Genomic DNA, 21,966 nt, shown 5'->3' on the forward strand with positions numbered 1-21,966 from the left:
GCAGCGACGTATGCGACGGCTGATAGCTCCACAGTGATGACGTAGTGGATGGACCAATCCTCCGGAGGGAATCAGTCTGACACGACTCGTCAAGGTGGTTGGACGTGCGAAGATTGGTCCTGTCAGTTTGACAGTTGTTTCCCGTTCCCGTGGATTTTACGCGTCACCCGAAGTCTGCCAGTACTCTGTGAGGTCTTCCTTCGTTCATGTGTTGGACCAGAGAGGGAATCGACGGGATATTGAGCAACAAGTGCTCCGGGACAGGTACTGTGCAAGAAGAAGTAAAGTCTGTACAGTGACGTATACGACGTCTGAGGCAGTTCACCCATTTGTGATGGCGTAGTGGCTGGACCGAGCCACCGGGAAGCAGTGGAAGAGGAAAACTGTTCGGGAATCCGAACGACTGCAGCCGAGACGTAGACGGGCAGTTGTAGCTGGGAGGAGAAGTCGACGGCCGGGAGACCGACTCCAACCCCACAAGAAGTCGAGGAGGAGCACGGACCTGCAGTGAAAAGGCACGGAGACGACACGCTTACGGTGGGACATTGATTGAGTTCCTGGAGGACACGACAGTGTGTGTGTGGGGGCGTTCCCTACACTAGGCAGGAGCCAGGACCAGGAGCTACAACTCAACTCTCACCGAAGGATAAGTGGAAGTAGGTGATTCTAGTTTCCCTCCCAATTCCCCTTTAGTCAGCTATATTATTTAGCCTGAGTATTTTGTATGTCATGAGCAAGGCTCACCTATGTCACTGTAAGGCACAAGTGTGCAGTGGGGCTACATAGAGTACCCACGATATTTATGTTTATTATTGGTGTGTGCAGGCACCCGGAGTAATTGATGAATTTACTGTGTTGATATTGTCTTTCATGAGACTTTAATATGATAATTTAGTGAGAGAATATATATAAATATGCCAGTATTTGGAGTTAGGCTATGTGCCCAGTAACTATGTTATTACCATTATTGATGTCTATGACTCATCCACATATATATATACATGTCTATGCTTGTGTATTGAATAATCATTCATGTGTGCAGTGATTAATTGTGTTATCGCCCACGGAAGGAATAACTGAGAAATCCAGTGATATATACTTGCATACGTGATCATTAAATGAAGGGCAGTGTGATATACCATGATAGTGAGGTATTGTGTCCAGTTATATAGAAATGTTTAATTGAGCTCAAGATCAGTGCAGCGAAGTATTTACGTGCTATTGTCGCAAATATTGTGTGTTCGAACTCCTAGTGATCTTTGAGAACTTAAAGAAACAGAGCGCGTGACGCCAGGAAAACAAGCAATAAACATTCGCGCGGTGGGAGTCGCCCAGCTGATTTTGACATTGACGTGAGGGGGAGCATTGCCGACTTGGCGAGTTCATGATTATATGTGTGGGAACGAGCGACTTCTGCCTGGAACAGCTGTTTGCTTATTGATATAATCTTGTGATGTCTTTGAATGAGTTTTAAGTAAAATACAAAGTACACTGGTGTTTATATCATCCCCTCCATATTTCTTGTGGCTATATAATACCTGACAGCAGATCGTGATAGAAGTAAATACCTGCCTGATATCAGACATATTGAGTGTGCTCTTGCCACTGTTACCACAATTCAACAAAACCACTGACGTGTTACTGGACACCGGAAACACCAGTTGGCAACCTTGTGGTTAGAAGTAGAGCCCATGACGGGGCGGGCACACAATAGTTAAGTGAACAAGTTGTGTTCCCCCTCCTTCTCGATCAGAGGCCGGTTGGGATTGACTGGGATACCCTCCTGGCGTACAGTGGCGCAACGAGGATAGAGTGAAGACCCACTGGGCTACGGTGAGTGACCTTGAGTGTACTGTTACTCGCCCCTTTCCCCTCTCATTGGAGGTGAACCCCGACAATATATATATATATATATATATATATATATATATATATATATATATATATATATATATATATATATATATATATATATGTCGTACCTAGTAGCCAGAACGCACTTTTAGGCCTACTATGCAAGGCCCGATTTGCCTAATAAGCCAAGTTTTCCTGAATTAATATATTTTCTCTAATTTTTTTCTTATGAAATGATAAAGCTACCCATTTCATTATGTATGAGGTCAATTTTTTTTATTGGAGTTAAAATTAACGTAGATATATGACCGAACCTAACCAACCCTACCTAACCTAACCTAACCTATCTTTATAGGTTAGGTTAGGTTAGGTAGCCGAAAAAGTTAGGTTAGGTTAGGTTAGGTAGGTTAGGTAGTCGAAAAAAATTAATTCATGAAAACTTGGCTTATTAGGCAAATCGGGCCTTGCATAGTAGGCTGAGAAGTGCGTTTTGGCTACTAGGTACGACATATATATATATATATATATATATATATATATATATATATATATATATATATATATATATATATATATATATATATATATATATATATATATATATATATATATATATATATATATATTGTTGGGGTTCACTCGGTGAGCAACCGTATCAGTACTTAATCCTGGCAAGGTCGCCAATGTTGGGGTTTACTCTACTCTCTCGGATGAGCAACAGATATATTCAAGGTCACCCACCGTAGCCCTACGGGTCTTCACTCTATCCTCGCGGCGCCACTGTACACCAGGAGAGTATCCCAGTCAATCCCAACCGGCCTCTGATTGAGAAGGAGTGGGAACACAACTCGTTCACTTAACTGTTATGTGCCCGCCCCAACAATAGGGCTCTACTATTAACCACAAGGTCGCCAACTGGTGTTTTCCGGTGTCCAGTAACACGTCAGTGGATCTGTTGAGTTGTGGTAACCGTGGCAAGGACACTCTCAATAGATCATAATATCAGGCAGGTATTTACTTCTATCACTCTCTGCTCTCAGGTATTATATAGCCACAAGATAAATGGAGGGGATGATATAAACACAGATGTATTTTGTATTTTACTTAAAACTCATTCAAAGATGTCACAAGGTCATATCAATAAATAATCAGCTGATCCAGGCGGGAGTCGTTCGTTCCCACATATAATATACACTCGCTAAGTCGGCAACACTCCCCCTCTCGTCACTGTCAAAATCAGCTGGGCGCCTTCCCCCGCGCAAATGTTTATTGCTTGTTTCTCTGGCATCACGCGCGCTGTTTCTTTAAGTTCTCAAAATCACTAGAAGTTCGAACACTCGATATTTGCGACAATAGCACGTGTTACTTCGCTACACTGTTCTCGGGCTCAAACAATCGCTTCTATAATAAATGCGACAATAATTCACTGTAATGGTATTTCACACTGCCCTTCATTTAATGATAACTTATGGAGTATTTAACACTGGAGTTCTCATTATTTCCTTTCGTGGGCGATAACACAATTAATCACTGCACACACGAATGATTATTCAATGCACTAACATAGACATATATAATATATATAGATAAATCAGACATCAATAAATGGTAATAAAATAGTTACTGGGCACATAGCCTAACTTCCAAATACTGGCATAATATTATATATATTTTCTCACTATATGATTCAATTAAAGTCTCATGAAAGACATTCTCAACACAGTAAATTCATTAATTAATCCGGGTGCCTGTACACACCAATAATAAACATAAATATCATAAGTACTCTTGATAGTACTACTCTGCACACTGGTGCCTTACTGTGACATAGGTGAGCCTTGCTCACGACATACAAAATCCTCAGGCTAAATAATATAGCCAAATAATATAGCTAACTAAAGGGGAATTGGGAGGGAAACTAGAACCACCTACTTCCACCTATCCTCCGATGAGAGTTGAGTTGTAACTCCTGGTCCTGGCTCCTGCCTCGTGTCGGGAACGCCCCCACACACACGCTGTCGTGTCCTCCAGGAACCCAGCCAATGTCCCACCGTTAGCGCGTCGTCTCCGTGCCTTATCCCTGCAGGTCCGTGCTCCTCCTCGACTTCTTGTAGGGTTGGAGTCGGTCTCCCGGCCGTCGACTTCTCCCAGCCACAGCTGCCCGCCTACTTCTCGGCTGCAGTCGTTCGGGTTCCCAAATAGTCCTCTTCTTCCTCTGCTACCCAGTGGCTCTGTTCAGCCACTACGCCGTCACAAATGGGTGAACTGCCTCAGACGTCGCATACGTCACTGCACAGACTTCACTTCTTCTTGCACAGTACCTGTCCTGGAGCACTTGTTGCTCAATATCCGTCGATTCCCTCTCTGGTTCAACACATGAACGAAGGAAGACCTCACAGAGTACTGGCAGACTTCAGGTGACGCGTAAAATCCACGGGAGCGGGAAACAACTGTCAAACTGACAGGACCAATCTTCGCACGTCCAACCTCCTTGACATGTCGTGTCTGACTGATTCCCTCACGGAGGATTGGTTCAGCAACTACGTCATCACAGTGGAGCTGACAGCCGTCGCATACGTCGCTGCCTAGACTCCACTCTTGCACAACACCTGTTCCTGGAGCACTTGTTGCTCAATATCCCGTCAATTCCTTCTTCGGTTCAACACATGAACGAAGGAAGACCCCACAGGTGTTGGCAGACCACGGGTGATGCGTAAATCCTCCGGAGTCGGGGCAAACTGTCCAACTGACAGGACCCCCACAGCGTATGTCCGACCTCCTTGACGTGCTGTCTTAGACTGATGGCGCCAGCGCGGCGCGCTGACCGGACCCCCCTTCCTTCGTGACGTCACATTTGCCACGGGAGGTTTTCATTGGCTCCCTGTGCCACATTGCTGTCGGTGACCAATCCGATGTCACTGACGTCACACAGTTTTGGCGGGGAAACAGGAGAGCCAGCGCCATCTTGGCTTCCTAAAGGGCCTAAACCACAGGCCAAAACATTGTTGTTTCACAAATTTCTCGGCACTCCGAGAACACTCCACTCTCCCACATATATCAACTTGATGCCTGCGACGTAGAGAACGCTTGGGTAAAGTGGACATGACTCTTACTGCAGCAGGCGTGGGAGGAATATAAGGGGGGGAACACCGTCACAAAATATATATATATATATATATATATATATATATATATATATATATATATATATATATATATATATATATATATATATATATATATATATATATATTAGTAGCAGTCTTTCGTGTAGACATATATTATTAAATATGACCGAAAAAGTAAGATTAATAATTCTAACACGAATTTTCTCGATATTTCTTATGTTTCTTTTCACTGTTGATGGTAATTGAAAAATCAATTCTCCAAAATACATTTTTATTTCTAGTCTGACGCAACACTTGAACGCGTTTTGTAATAACTTATTACATTTTCAAAGACTTTTAGTTTACACACACACAACTATAACCTGCAAACACTAAACAGAGTTCTTACTATGCAATGATTTAAATAGCTTTCACAATTTCACAATGTTAATAGAAATTTAACAATTTCTATTAACAATTGTTAATAGAAAAAATTTCTATTAACAATTGTTAATAGAAACAATTTCTATTAACAATTGTTAATAGAAATTGTTATCCCTACAGACAAAAATCAGAAGATACAATTGACGATTTACTATAAAACCAAAAAAACGGCCAATCTACTCATAAGAAACTCTCCAGACACAAAGCAGAACGCTTTAAAAGAGACCAACGTCGTCTATGCCTTCAAATGCCCACTTGGGGACTGTAAGCCTCAAAAAACTCAGTATATAGGCAAGACAACAACATCTCTTTCCAGGCGATTAACGACGCATAAGCAACAGGGCTCCATTAAGGAACATATAATCTCTTCCCACAACCAGACCATCACCAGAGAAATCTTGGCAAACAACACAGAAATCATCGATAGATACAGCGATAGCAGGCGGCTTGACATCTGCGAGGCACTACACATTAAGAAGTCAACACCAGCAATCAACAGCTAATTAATGCACAACTATATTCTACCCACTTCAAGACTCCGCTCCAATATAGAAGCATCAAGAAATATGGGCCAATAGGCCCTCTGCAGTTACTTCCATTCTAACCTTCAATACCCATTGTTTCGTGTTCTATCCTGTGCTGAAAGTTTTGTTCACCTCATCCAAAACTGTTGTAACATATCACCTCACCCAAAATGCGGGTATAAAATGAAAAATGAAAGCTATTTAAATCATTGCATAGTAAGAACTCTGTTTAGTGTTTGCAGGTTATAGTTGTGTGTGTGTAAACTAAAAGTCTTTGAAAATGTAATAAGTTATTACAAAACGCGTTCAAGTGTCGCGTCAGACTAGAAATAAAAATGTATTTTGGAGAATTGATTTTTCAATTACCATCAACAGTGAAAAGAAACATAAGAAATATCGAGAAAATTCGTGTTCGAATTATTAATCTTACTTTTTCGGTCATATTTAATAATATATGTCTACAGGAAAGACTGCTACTAAAATATATATATATATATATATATATTATTAAATATGACCGAAAAAGTAAGATTAATAATTCTAACACGAATTTTCTCAATCTTTCGTACATTTCGTTTCACTGTTGGAGGTAAATCAAAAATCAATTCTCCAAAATTCATTTTTATTTCTAGTCTGACGCGACACGAGCGCGTTTCGTAAAACTTATTACATTTTCAAAGACTTTAGTTCACAAATACACAACTGAATAGAACTTACGCATCTCCGATTTTATATCTACATTTGAGTGAGGTGGAAGGGGTGATGTGGCATTAACACAAGACAGAACAAGGTGTGGTATTAATAGGGTATTAATTTCATCAACACAAGACAGAACAAGAGTATTAATAGGGTGTTAATTTCATCAACACAAGACAGAACACGAAACAATGGATATTGAATAGAAGTGTTTGTAGAAAGCCTATTGGTCCATATTTCTTGATGCTTCTATATCAAGCATCAAGATGAAGCAAGCATCTATGAAGCATAGCATCTATGAAGCATCAAGAAATATGGACCAATAGGCTTTCTACAAACACTTCTATTCAATATCCATTGTTTCGTGTTCTGTCTTGTGTTGATGAAATTAACACCCTATTAACACTCTTGTTCTGTCTTGTGTTGATGAAATTAATACCCTATTAATACCACATCTTGTTCTGTCTTGTGTTAATGCCACCTTACCCCTTCCACCTCACTCAAATGTAGATATAAAATCGGAGATGCGTAAGTTCTATTCAGTTGTGTATTTGTGAACTAAAGTCTTTGAAAATGTAATAAGTTTTACGAAACGCGCTCGTGTCGCGTCAGACTAGAAATAAAAATGAATTTTGGAGAATTGATTTTTGATTTACCTCCAACAGTGAAACGAAATGTACGAAAGATTGAGAAAATTCGTGTTAGAATTATTAATCTTACTTTTTCGGTCATATATAATAATATATGTCTACAGGAAAGACTGCTACCAAAATATATATATATATATATATATATATATATATATATATATATATATATATATATATATATATATATATATATATATATATATATATATATATATATATATATATATATATATATATATATATATATATAACTAATGGGCAAATACTATTTGCCCATTAGCTATGCTATGCCGAGGCTATTTGCCCTAATGGGCTGATGGGCAACTAGCCTCGGCTACCATCAGCTTTTGACCAGTCGTGATGGTCGAGTGGATAAGGTGTCCTGTACACACCAGTTGCATTGTGCGCCTGGCAGTATGGGTTCGAGTCATTCCTGGGGTGTGAGTTTTCAGTTGCATATAGTCCTGGGGACCATTCAGGCTTGTTCGCATTTGTGTTCCTCACGTGTGCCTTAAAGAATGAGGTGATTTGATAAAATACTATGCCCAAGATTACCATCAGAGTGCCGGCAGGCTGATGTTCAAATAGCCTTGGCTACCATCAGCTTTTGACCGGTCATGATGGTCAAGTGGGATAAGGTGTCCTGTACACACCAGTTGCAAACTCACACTGAAAACACTAACTGAAAACTCACACCCCAGAAGTGACTCGAACCCATACTGCCAAGAGCACTATGCAACTGGTGTACAAGGCACCTTATCCACTCGACCATCATGATCGGACAAAAGCTGATGGTAGCCGAGGCTATTTTCCCATCAGCCCACTGGCACTCTGATGGTAATCTTGGGCATAGTATTTTTAAGCCCGTAGCAGCTGTCTAACTTCCAGGCACTTATTTACTGCTAGGTGAACAGAGGCATCAGGGTGAAAGAAACTGCCCATTTATTTCCACCTCCACTGAGGATTGAACCCGGAACCGCAGAACTACAAATCTGAAGCGCTATCTATTCAGCTGTCAGGCCCCCCTCTAAATAGGGTAGGTGCATATTGTTAACTTTGATCCGATATAATTTACCAGCTTAATTATTAATATTTTATAAAAGACTGCACTCAGCTTTACATACACATGTATACATGAGGGTAAATATGTAATCACAGGTAATATGTTAAGTAATTTGCTGAGATTTTGTGGCTAGAATTCTTGAGCTCACTTGTGAACTGTAATTTACTATTTGTGTTACATCTTATTATTAACAAACCATGATTGTTATCTTGTCGTGTGAGTGTTGGTGTGCCTAAGTGTTGATCACTTACAGGTGCGGCTGCCCCCACGGGATGGTACGGGCCGATGGAACCTGTGTTTCCTCAGCGGCCGCCGAGCCGGCCACCAACGCCCCCGCCCACCTGGGGGGGACACGGGCGGGTCCAGGCACCACCAACAGGAAACCCACCATGACAAGAGGCACTGGCGGCAGCGTGGCGGAGCCTCTACTAGTCTGTCTCCTCATTTTTGTCTCCTTCTGCATTCTGATGCTCGTTATCACCTATAGCTTTCGTATTCGCAGTCGTCGCCTGGCGGTGAGGACCACTTACCGAGAGGTGAGGGCATCCGACCTCAGTAATGGTTCAGTCGCCAGTCTTATGGACAACCACAACACCATGGTGCCACCTCCACCTCCGTCCTACGAGCAGGCTACCCTCCGTGTGGCTGAGCTCTATACCTCGCCCTCTGCTGCGCCACACACCTCCTCCAGCAGGTATTGGAGCCGCACCGCCAGCACTGTGACGGTTCCTTCCACCTCCTCTCCTGATATGTCCTCCAGCCTCAGCTATGGCTCCCTGCTGACTAGGTCTTTCCTGCTGACGCCATCAGACTCCGCGCCATCTCTAACTGATCTAACAACTGCCACTGGGCGCCATGGTCACGATGCCCCACAACATGAACGATACTAACAACTGTAGGTGATGCGTGCCTGTAACAATCACTTACAGTTACTTGCTAACAAACAATGGTAAACAAGCAGGATTTTTTATTTTTTTATTATTTTTCTACCACAGACGTGGCCACACATTTACAATGCTAACCAGCATATATAGATTTACACTAGCCTTCACCAGCTCTCTGTACTAGCAACGGCTGTAAATAACCAGGAGTGTTGCTAACGAACATCTACACCTTACAGCCTGTTACCAACACCCGCATTTGACTACAAGTGCTGCAGCTAAATTTACCTGAAGGGCCACTAGAGCCATTAACGCCTCTAGTGGCCTCGGTGAGGACAGGAAGCCAACGGCTTGTCAAAGGTCCTTCACATTTGTTCTTATGATTTTTTTTCCAGCTGTAGTTTAAAAATTAATACAGTTTTGCCAGTTACAGCTTCGGCGGGTAGGCAGTTCCATGGGTTAGTAACCCTGTGGGTGAAAAAAGCATCTCCTGGTCCCTGTCCAACATTGTGGCTTGTTGAGCTTGAAACCATTGTTTCTTGTTTGTGTTCCATGTGACCTTTTGAAGAAATTGTCCCGATCAACATTCTCTAATTTGTTCAGTATTTTAAAAGTTTCAATAAGATCCGCCCTAGCTGTCATGTCTTGAGTTCTAACACCAGCTGCAGCTGATCACTAGACCTGCTTAGAAACACCTTCAGCTCTATAAATTTATATTAACACCTGCAGCTTCGTTTTATACAATGTATTTTATAACAAATTGTCAAAATCAAATAATATTTTTTTTAACACCTTTTGAAAAATCTAGTACGAGAATTTTGCTATATATTTTATTCTATTAAAGTTGTCATTGATTTAGAGATGATACTTAGCGCGATATTGGCCCTTAGGTTGGACCCTATAACAAGGGTAATTGCGCACCGCTCTTCATACAACTTGACATATTAATACTAACATTTCAGACGTATATGGATGCCCTGGTCATCACAATCGCCAACTTCATTTAAAAGTATTTAGTCCATGTTTACATGTGGGAGAGGAAGAAGTCAACGACAAATCAAGGAGAAAATACAAACCAGGATGCCATGTAGGGATGAAGCTTTAGCGTCCCCCCCTTTTTGGGGGCCCCGAAAAATATGCGCCTTAGCATCTCTTTTTTGTTTTTGGAAAAGGAGACACTACGTTCTTAAAGGATTCTAATGGGGAAAATTCGAGGCAAAAGGAGACACTGAGTTCTTAAAGTTTTCTTATGGGAGAAATTCGGGAAAATTTTGCTGCTGAGTTCTTAAAGGATTCTTATGGTGGAAATTCATACCAAAAAATGACGTGTTTGAACTTAAAGGTTTCTTATGGAGGAAATTTAAGACAATAGTTACTTTTTTGGACTTAAAAGGTTTCTTATGGAGGAAATTCGAGACGAAAGTTACTCATTTGGTATTAAAAGTTTTTTATAAGGGAAATTCAAATTTTTTTCAGAGTTCAGTTTTATAAAAATAATTCAGAGTTCACATAATCATATATAATTCAAATAGAATTCATATATAGTTCATATAGAAGTTTTGTTTAGGAAAATAGGCATTTTAGCATAAGCTTTAGTTTTTATATCCATTTACCGCTGTGTCACACTAGTTGAAGACCGAAATATGTCAGAGTTTAGTTTAAGAACAAATTAATTTCAGAGACCATTTAGAAGATCAGTTGAAGACCAAAATATTTTCAAAGTTCAGTTTAAGACCCAAACAATTTCAGAGACCAGATGAAGACTGGAAATTTGTCAGAGTTCAGTTAAAGACCAAAATTTCTCAAAGACCATTTTAAGACCTAATTTCTTCAGAGTCCGTTTTATGACCGAAAATTGGTCAGAGACCAGTTAAAGACCTAATTTCTTCAGAATCTAGTTGAAGACCGAATTTCTTCAGAGTCCAGTAAAAATGCCTAAATTATTCAAGGACCATATAAGACCGAAATAATTTCAGAGACCATTTCAAGACCAAAAATATGACAGAGTCCATTTAAGAACAAAATTAGTCAGTGTAAAATTAGGGTAACACTTACAATGATATTAACCAAAATGATATTAACCAAAATTAAGGTACAATGGGTTGGCGAGATTACATATGAGTGGTATTTGTACATTCTTGCAAAACTTCTAACATGCATAGCGTTTTGGGCAGGTCCTTAGTCTAACATATCAGCTAAGGTGAAAAGGTACATTGTAGCAAGGTTTTATATTTATTTATTTATTTATTTATATATATACAAGAAGGTACATTGGGATTGTGAGGATACAGAGCATAGTAATTACATTCTTGTAAAGCCACTAGTACGTGCAGCGTTTTGGGCAGGTCATTAATCTAAGAAACTTATAAGTAGGCAAATACTTGCAAAATTTATAAAAATGATGACAGTTACATAGCATGAAAAAAAAATAAAAGATGAGAGAAAAATTGTATGAATATTAAAGCACATAGGTAGCTCAGAATGATTGCAATGACAGCTTCAAACTTAACAGGTTTAACAAAACTTAGCAGGCACAATACAGCATATGGCTAGCACATAAAAGAAGACAACAATGAACACAATGATAAAGTTGTTTGGGTTAAGTACATAAAGATTGGGAGATTGGGTAACACTAGATACAGAGCAAATTTAAAGCTCAGTGTAGGAAACTACGAAGATGAAATTAGGTACTTTTTGTTTTTGTTTTTAAATGAGGCAAAAGTTTGACAGTTTTTCAATTCACTAGGGAGTGAGTTCCATAGACTAGGTCCCTTAATTTGCATAGAGTGTTTACACAGATTAAGTTTGACCCTGGGGATATCAAAGAGATATTTATTTCTGGTGTGGTGATAATGGGTCCTATTACATCTATCCAGGGAGAGTTTCAGAGCATGTTTTGCATTTAAGAACAGGGTTTTGTAAATGTAGTTGACACAAGAGAATGTGTGGAGGGAGTTAATATTTAGCAAGTTAAGGGATTTAAACAAGGGAGCTGAGTGTTGTCTGAAAACAGAGTTTTGTTATTATTCTGATAGCAGATTTTTGCTGGGTGATGATGGGCTTAAGGTGGTTTGCAGCGGTAGACCCCCATACACAGATACCATAATTAAGATAGTGTGACGGGAAAGTGTAGGAGTGTAGATGTTCGGCAGTCCTCCTAATGGCTGGTGTCAATGCCTGTCATATTTACAAAAAAAAAGAGACTGCTTGGCTGTTGTCTGTGGTAGAGTAAAGGAAAACACGCAAAACACATAGTATGAACAATGAAACTTTAATTAACTGGAAAGCAAATTTAAAAACAAAGACAATCCCTTGGCTATGTACAGTGCAAACAAACAAGTCATAAAATTTAAGAACAGGGTTAAAATACTCTAGGAATAATATAAGGACAAAATGACATAAACAGGTGCTGAGAATATAGTGCTAGCTGGGAACCTTCACCAATAAACAGGACGTGTATCAGTTGGTTGTTCACAGCTTGAGAGCACAAGGATATTCTGACTTAAATGGCTGGTTCAAGCCCAGACATCGACTTAGGTAGAGGGCGCTGAGGTGCACGTGTGCAGACGGCGGGTCACCAATCAGTAGCAGGCAGGCTGGAATGGTAGTTTGCCGGTTGACGACGGGCGAGCTGGCATGGAGGGAGTGTGGAGTGGGGGTTTAGGGTACGTTTTACCTCCTGGTCAAAACGTTTTGTGCTACTGGTAGACGTATCTTGAAAGTAGCGTCTTATTCTTGTATATGTGTAAGTAACTTTATGTAGGGAAGAGCAGGCCCAATCTCTCTTGAAAGAGATTATCGTCACAATAGGGATAGATTAGTGCATAATATAGTGAGAGGAGAGCAGAGTTAGGAACATCATATCTTATTTTGGAGAGTATACCAACTGTTTTAGAGACTTTCTTAGTTATGTGTTGAATGTGGGTGCTGAAGTTGAGTCTCTTGTCTAGGAATAGGCCAAGAAACTTTCCATCATTTTTATTACTGATGTTAATGTTGTCTATCTGTAGCTGAATTGCATTCGATGATTTGCTTCCAAAAAAGATGTAGTAGGTCTTTTCTATGTTTAGTGTTAGTTTGTTAGTTGACATCCATAAGTGGACTTTTTTAATTCATTATTCACAACATTATTTAGTGTATGTGGGTTGGGGTCTGAATAGATGAGGGTAGTATCATCAGCAAACAATATAGGTTTAAGAATATTAGAGACATTAGGCAGATCATTGATATATATATAAGAAATAGAAGAGATCCTAAGATGCTGCCCTGTGGCACTCCAATGGTTATTGGTAGAGTGGAAGAGATTGTATCATTGATGGTTACACACTGGTGTCTGTCACTAAGATAGGGTCGGATATAGCCCAGGGTAAGGACAATATCAACAAATAACTACAATATAAGTTGACAGAGGTGATTACACTGGTAAAGATATATGTTTTAAGTACTAATATTGAGGAAGTGGGTAGTACAAGATACAGTGTGAGTTTGAAGCACAAGGTAGGACACTATGAGGATGAAATTAGGTACTTTGGTTTTACTTTTGAATAGGGCATAGGATGGATAATTTTTTAATTTATCAGGGAGTGAGTTCCAAAAGCTGGGACCTTTTTATTTCCATGGAGTGTTTACACAGATTTAGTCTGACTCTGGGGATATCAAAGAGATATTTATTTCTGGTGTGGTGATCACGAGTTCCAAGGAAAGGTTTTAGTTCAAGATTAGCATTTAGGAACAAGGTTTTTGTACATGTTGATAGCACATTAGAATGTGTGGAGTGAGTGTATGTTCAGCATGTCAAAGGATTTAAACAGAGGGGATGTGTGTAGTCTGAAAACAGAGTTTGTTATAGTTTTGATACCAGATTTTTGCTGAGAGATGATGGGCTTAAGGTAATTTGCAGTGGTTAAACCACATGCACAGATACCGTATGTAAAACAGGGATAGATTCGTGTGTAGTATAATGATAGGAGGCCACAGTGGGGAACATAATATCTGATTTTAGAGTTTATATCGACTGTTTTTGAGACTTTTGTGGCTATGTGTTGTATATGGGTGCTAAACTTCCGTCTCTTGTCTATGTATAAGCCAAGGAACTTTCCCTAATTTTTATTGGTAATGTTAACATTGTCTATCTGAAGTTGAATCAGATTTGATGATTTACTACCAAATAGAATGTAGTAAGCCTTTTCTATGTTCATAGAGAAAATGGAGACTACGATCATGCACAACCACCTGGGCCGGTGAGCCACCTGTGGTATACCTGTCCAGGTGAGAGCGGGACAATCCATCTCATCGCGGTGAGTAGTGTCCCGCGCGCGCGGTCGTCTCCGTGTGATTAAGAGGAGGATGGTTAGGTTCGGGGTGAGTATGTGAACATTTGTAGCAGGTGTGTAGCATGTGTGCAGGAGTGAGTTGGTCTGTTTGCATGGTGTAGTGGTAGTAAGGGTTAGATGAGTGTTGAAAGTGTATGTTTTGTAAGCATAGAGTTGTATAGGAGTGTGTATGCCTAGAGAGAGTTAAAGCATAGGCCCTAGGAGATCTAAGCATAGTTCAGGTGTGTGGCGTGTGCTTGGGGGTGAATAAACGGGCTGAGAGTAAGAAGGGTATCTTAGTGGAAGGTGTTGGGCCCTCTGCGTCTCCTTTCTCGCTCTCATGGTGTCAACACCTGGCATCACCAGCCCTAGGAGACCAGGTACAGTATGTGGTAGGTTGGGTTAGGGTTGTCGAGAAGGGGAATATAGGGGATGAGGTGTGTGTCTCTCTCTCTTCATGGGATGGCTCGCGTCCTTCTGGTTTGGAGCTGAAGCATGGGAATTACAAGGGAGGGAGCGGGTATGACCTAAGACCTTGCAGGTGTGTGTGTGTGTGTGTGTACTCACCTAGTTGTACTCACCTAGTTGTACTCACCTAGTTGTGTCTGCAGGATCGAGCATTGACTCTTGGATCCCGCCTTTCGAGCATCGGTTGTTTACAGCAATGACTCCTGTCCCATTTCCCTATCATACCTGGTTTTAAAATTATGAATAGTATTTGCTTCCACAACCTGTTCCTGAAGTGCATTCCATTTTCCCACTACTCTCACGCTAAAAGAAAACTTCCTAACATCTCTGTGACTCATCTGAGTTTCAAGCTTCCATCCATGTCCCCTCGTTCTGTTACTATTCCGTGTGAACATTTCGTCTATGTCCACTCTGTCAATCCCTCTGAGTATCTTATACGTTCCTATCATGTCCCCCCTCTCCCTTCTTCTTTCTAGTGTCGTAAGGCACAGTTCCCTCAGGCGCTCCTCATACCCCATCCCTCGTAGCTCTGGGACGAGTCTCGTTGCAAACCTCTGAACCTTTTCCAGTTTCATTATATGCTTCTTCAGATGGGGACTCCATGATGAGGCGGCATACTCTAAGACTGGCCTCACGTAGGCAGTGTAAAGCGCCCTAAATGCCTCCTTACTTAGGTTTCTGAATGATGTTCTAACTTTTGCCAGTGTAAAGTACGCTGCTGTCGTTATCCTATTTATATGTACCTCAGGAGATAGATTAGGTGTTACGTCCACCCCCAGGTCTCTTTCACGCGTCGTTACAGGTAGGCTGTTCTCCTTCATTGTGTACTGTCCCTTTGGTCTCCTATCTCCTAGTCCCATTTCCATAACTTTACATTTGCTCGTGTTGAATTCCAGTAGCCATTTCTCTGACCATCTCTGCAACCTGTTCAGGTCCTCTTGGAGGATCCTGCAATCCTCATCTGTCACAACTCTTCTCATCAACTTTGCGTCATCCGCAAACATCGACATGTAGGACTCTACGCCTGTAAACATGTCGTTAACATATACAAGAAATAGAATTGGTCCCAGCACCGATCCTTGTGGTATTCCACTTGTTACTGTTCGCCAGTCCGACTTCTCGCCCCTTACCGTAACTCTTTGGCTCCTTCCTGTTAGGTAGTTCCTTATCCATGCTAGGACCTTTCCCCCCCACCCCCGCCTGCCTCTCGAGCTTGAACAGCAGTCTCATGTGTGGTACTGTATCAAAGGCTTTTTGGCAGTCCAGAAATATGCAGTCTGCCCAACCATCTCTGTCCTGTCTTATCCTCGTTATTTTATCATAGAATTCCAGAAGGTTTGTTAGGCACGATTTCCCTGTCCAGAACCCATGTTGATGTTTGTTCACAAACCTAATGTTCTCCAGGTGTGCAACCAGTCGTAGCCTAATTATTCTTTCCAGTATTTTACAGGGGATGCTTGTCAGTGATACAGGTCTATAGTTAAGTGCCTCCTCCCTATCACCTTTCTTGAAGATCGGCACGACATTTGCCTTCTTCCAGCAACTGGGCAATTCTCCTGACATAAGTGACTCATTAAAGATCATTGCCAGAGGCACGCTGAGGGCCTGTGCTGCTTCTTTTAGTATCCACGTGTGTGTGTGTGTGTGTGTGTGTGTGTGTGTGTGTGTGTGTGTGTGTGTGTGTGTGTGTGTGTGTGTGTGTGTGTGTGTGTACTCACCTAGTTGTACTCACCTAGTTGTGCTTGCGGGGGTTGAGCTCTGGCTCTTTGGTCCCGCCTCTCAACTGTCAACTGTCAGCCTCCACCACATCACTTCCTAATGCATTCCATTTGTCAACCACTCTGACACTAAAAAAGTTCTTTATAGTATCTCTGTGGCTCATTTGGGCACTCAGTGTCCACCTGTGTCCCCTAGTGCGTGTGCCCCTTGTGTTAAACAGCCTGTCTTTATCAACCCTGTCAATTCCCATGAGGATCTTGAATGTGGTGATCATGTCCCCCTAACTCTTCTGTCTTCCAACGAAGTGAAGTTTAATTCCCGTAGTCTCTCCTCGTAGCTCATACCTCTCAGCTCGGGTACTAGTCTGGTGGCAAACCTTTGAACCTTTTCCATTTTAGTCTTATGCTTGACTAGATATGGACTCCATGCTGGTGCCGCATACTCCAGGATTGGTCTGACATATGTGGTATATAATGTTCTGAAAGATTCCTTACACAAGTTTCTAAAGGCCGTTCTTATGTTAGCCAACCTGGCATATGCTGCTGCTGTTATCCTCTTGATATGAGCATCAGGGGACAGGTCTGGCGTGATATCAACCCCCAGGTCTTTCTCTCGGTCTCTTGAAGTATTTCATCTCCCAAGTGATACTTTTTTTTTTTTTTTGTTTTTTTTTTTTGTGATATATACAAGAGTTGTTACATTCTTGTACAGCCACTAATACGCGTAGCGTTTCGGGCAAGTCCTTAATCCTATGGTCCCTGGAATACGATCCCCGCCGCGAAGAATCGTTTTTTCATCCAAGTACACATTTTACTGTTGCGTTAAACAGAGGCTACAGTTAAGGATTTGCGCCCAGTAAATCCTCCCCGGCCAGGATACGAACCCATGACATAGCGCTCGCGGAACGCCAGGCGAGTGTCTTACCACTACACCACGGAGACCGTATCTGGTCTCCTGCTTCCTACCCCTATCTTCATTACATTACATTTGCTTGGATCAAACTCTAACAGCCATTTGTTCGACCATTCCTGCAGCTCGTCCAGGTCTTCTTGAAGCCTCAAGCTGTCCTCCTCTGTCTTAATCCTTCTCATAATTTTGGCGTCGTCACCAAACATTGAGAGGAATGAGTCTATACCCTCTCGGAGATCATTTACGTATATTGTTTATATACATGTATTTATACATGTATTTATATACTGTATATATACATATTACGTATATCTCAGACACATATCTCTCAGGCAGCTATCCAAACTCTCTTCTCCTCTCACCAGTCAGCCCGACAGATGTTGTGTCCATCATACACTCACTAAAAACCAAAGCTGGGAACATCAGTGAAATCCCATCCATTGTATACAAGAGCGCCTCACATGCCCTTGCACCACCTATAGCTCTGCTGTTCAACAAATCCCTTGAGTGTCATACCTTCCCTGATATCCTTAAAAACGCAAGAGTAACGCCAGTTCATAAAGGAGGTAATCCGTCAGACATAAACAACTATAGACCAATATCGAACCTACCCATACTATCAAAAATATTTGAAAAAAATTATCTACAAACAGCTCTACTCCTATCTCGTAAAATACGACATTCTTAACCCCTGTCAGTTTGGCTTCCGGTCCCAAAAGAGTACCAACGATGCAATCATTAGTCTCCTTGATATAATCTACTCAGCCCTTGACAAAAATGAGTTTCCAATTGGACTCTTCATTGATCTGAGAAAGGCATTTGATACTGTTAATCACGATTACCTCTTATGTAAACTCCATCATTATGGAATCCGAGGCCATGCACTGGACTATATCCAATCCTATCTTAGTGATAGACATCAATGTGTAGCCATCAATAATATAATCTCTCCCATTCTACCAATAACCGTTGGAGTGCCACAGGGCAGCATCTTGGGACCCCTACTATTTCTTATATACATCAATGATCTGCCTAATGTCTCTAACATTCTGAAACCTATTTTGTTTGCTGATGATACTACCCTCATCTACTCCAACCCCAATCCACATACACTAAATGGTGTTGTTAATAATGAACTAAAAAAAGTCCACTTATGGATGTCAACCAACAAACTAACACTTAACATAGAAAAGACCTACTACATCCTATTTGGAAGCAAATCTACAAATGCAATTCAGCTTCAGATAGACAATGTAAACATTAGCAATAAAAATGATGGAAAGTTTCTTGGCATATTCCTAGACAAGAGACTCAACTTCAGTACCCACATACATCACATAACTAAGAAAGTCTCTAAAACAGTTGGTATACTCTCCAAAATCAGATATTATGTTCCTAACTCTGCTCTCATCTCTCTATATTATGCACTAATCTATCCCTATCTCAACTATGGTATCTGTGCATGGGGTTCAACCACTGCAAACCACCTCAAGTCCATCATCACCCAGCAAAAATCAGCTATCAGAATAATATCAAATTCTGCTTTCAGACAACACACAGCCCCCTTGTTTAACTCCCTAAACATGCTAAACATAATCTCACTCCACAAATTCTCCTGTGTCAACTACATTTACAAAACCCTGTTCTTAAATGCAAATCCTTGTCTGAAACTCTTCCTGGACAGATGTAATAGGACCCATTATCACCACACCAGAAATAAATATCTCTTCGATATCCCCAGAGTTAAACTTAATCTGTGTAAACACTCTATGCAAATAAAGGGACCCAGTTTATGGAACTCACTCCCTACTGAATTGAAAAGCTGTCCAACTTTTACATCATTCAAAATCAATACTAAAAAGTACCTAATTTCATCTTCATAGTTTTTCACTTTTTGCCTTAAAATTGCACTGTATATATTGCTACCCAATCTCCCAACCTTTATGTTCCCAATTTGAACATCTTTACCATTGAGATCATTGCTGTTTTCTTATATGTGCTGCCAATCTGTTGGTGTTTATAAATCTTGTTATCTGTATCTTTTGCTACCCAGTCTCCCAATCTTTATGTACCCATTCTGAACATCTTTACCATTGTGATCATTGCTGTCTTATATGTGCTGTTAATCTGCTGTATGGTGTCTATTAATCTTGTTTAAATTACTAATCAAGCTGTCAATGTAATCAATTAGAGCTTTAATATAACAATGTGCTTTAATATACTTACTTATCTCTCTCATCTCATTTTTCTCTTGTAATTTATCTTTCACTTATCAATTCTGATTGAAATTACCTACTTAAAATTATCTGCTAGATTAAGGACCTGCCCGAAACGCTGCGCGTACTAGTGGCTTTACAAGAATGTAAATACTGTACTATTCAATGTATTCTCACAAACCCAATGTACCTTCTTGTATATATATAAATAAATAAAATAAATAAATATTAGAAACAGGATAGGACCAAGTACAGAGCCCTGTGGGACTCCACTGGTGACTTCACGCCAATCTGAGGTCTCACCCCTCACTGTAACTCTCTGCTTCCTATTGTTTAGGTACTCCCTTATCCACTGGAGCGCCCTACCAGTTACTCCTGCCTGTTTCTCTAGCTTATGCATCAACCTTTTATGGGGTACTGTGTCAAAGGCTTTCCGACAGTCCAAAAAAATGCAGTCCGCCCACCCTTCTCTTTCTTGTTTAATCTTTGTCACCTGATCGTAGAATTCTATCAATCCTGTAAGGCAAGATTTACCCTCCCTGAACCCATGTTGATGGGTTGTCACGAAGTCTCTTCTCTCCAGATGTGTTACTAGGTTTTTTCTCACAATCTTCTCCATCACCTTGCATGGTATACAAGTTAAGGACACTGGCCTGTAGTTCAGTGCCTCTTGTCTGTCACCCTTTTTGTATATTGGTACTACATTAGCAGTCTTCCATATTTCTGGTAGGTCCCCCGTTTCCAGTGACCTACTATGGAGAGTGGTAGGCAAAGTGCTCCTGCACACTCTTTCAATACCCATGGCGAGATTCCATCCGGCCCAACAGCTTTTCTCACATCCAGCTCTAATAGGTGCTTCTTGACCTCATCTCTTGTAATTTCGAACCTATCCAAGGTCACCTGGTTTGCTGCCACCTCTTCTAGCGCCGCGACATCTCCCTGTTCTATTGTAAAGACCTCCTGGAACCTTTTGTTGAGTTCTTCACACACCTCTTTGTCATTCTCTGTGTACCTGTCCTCGCCCACCCTAAGTTTCATCACCTGTTCCTTCGCTGTTGTCTTCCTCCTGATGTGACTGTGTAGTAGCTTGGGTTCAGTCTTGGCTTTATTAGCTATATCATTTTCATACCTTATCTCAGCTGCTCTTCTCACTCTAACATACTCGTTCCTGGTTCTCTGGTATCTCTCTCTACTTTCTGGTGTTCTGTTATTACGGAAGTTCCTCCATGCCCTTTTGTTCTGCTCCTTTGCTTTCATACATTCCTTATTAAACCACGGATTCTTCCTTTGCTTCTCTGTTTTTTCCTGTCGGGCTGGGACAAACCTGCTTACAGCCTCCTGACATTTTTGGGTGACATGGTCCATCATGTCTTGTACGGACTTGGTTCCGAGTTCTGTGTCCCAATGTATATCCCATAGGAATTTATTCATTTCCTCATAGTTTCCCTTTCGGTACGCCAGCCCTTTGGTTCCCAGTTCTTTTTTGGGGGTGATAATTCCCAGCTCAACCAGGTACTCAAAGCTCAATACACTATGATCACTCATTCCCAAGGGGGCTTCCAACTTAACTTCCCTTATATCCGACTCATTTAGGGTAAATATCAGATCAAGCAAGGCTGGTTCATCCCCTCCTCTCATTCTTGTCGGTCCCTTGAGCTGTGTGTGTGTGTGTGTACTCACCTAGTTGCGGCGTTCGCCTAGTTGTACTCACATGGTGTCAGAACTAGGAGACTTACTGGTAGGAGGTATGTGTTTTCCACTATATAATTAATATCATTTAGAAGCCAGGAAGTCTGACATCACAGCCTGTCTTGACAGTGGATGGAGGTGAACTGCAATGATTGACGTTGAGCTTGCTCATATCACTACCCCCCCCCTCCCTCCCCTCACTTCCCCAGCACCATTACCATCACTAGGAAGCATCGGTAAGCCTTTTCCTTGATGATGATGTTGGTTGAAGGAATGAATAACTTTTCTTAGATGGATAGATGGTTGTTCTGTGCTAAAGGTTACAGTATTATTTCTGATCATTTGTAGAGTAGAGAGTCAGTTCACAAACAGACAAACACACAAGTAGGTCGGAGACTTAAAACTAAACTAAACATTAACAGAAGACTGTCCAG

General features: G+C 41.1%; 1 protein-coding gene across 1 annotated transcript in view; it reads left to right on the top strand.

The window, feature by feature from the left end:
* LOC123757801 (uncharacterized) overlaps nucleotides 1-9,990 on the top strand; it is a 131,601-nt gene extending 121,611 nt beyond the window's left edge. The window contains exon 3 of the mRNA XM_069339002.1: nucleotides 8,592-9,990. Within this exon, the coding sequence (XP_069195103.1) occupies nucleotides 8,592-9,228 (637 nt within the window). The 3' untranslated portion in view covers nucleotides 9,229-9,990. The remainder of the gene's footprint in view (nucleotides 1-8,591) is intronic.
* The last annotated feature ends 11,976 nt before the right edge of the window (nucleotides 9,991-21,966 follow it).

Source organism: Procambarus clarkii, chromosome 40 (assembly GCF_040958095.1).
Source record: "Procambarus clarkii isolate CNS0578487 chromosome 40, FALCON_Pclarkii_2.0, whole genome shotgun sequence".
NCBI classification, from domain to species: Eukaryota; Metazoa; Arthropoda; class Malacostraca; order Decapoda; family Cambaridae; genus Procambarus; species Procambarus clarkii.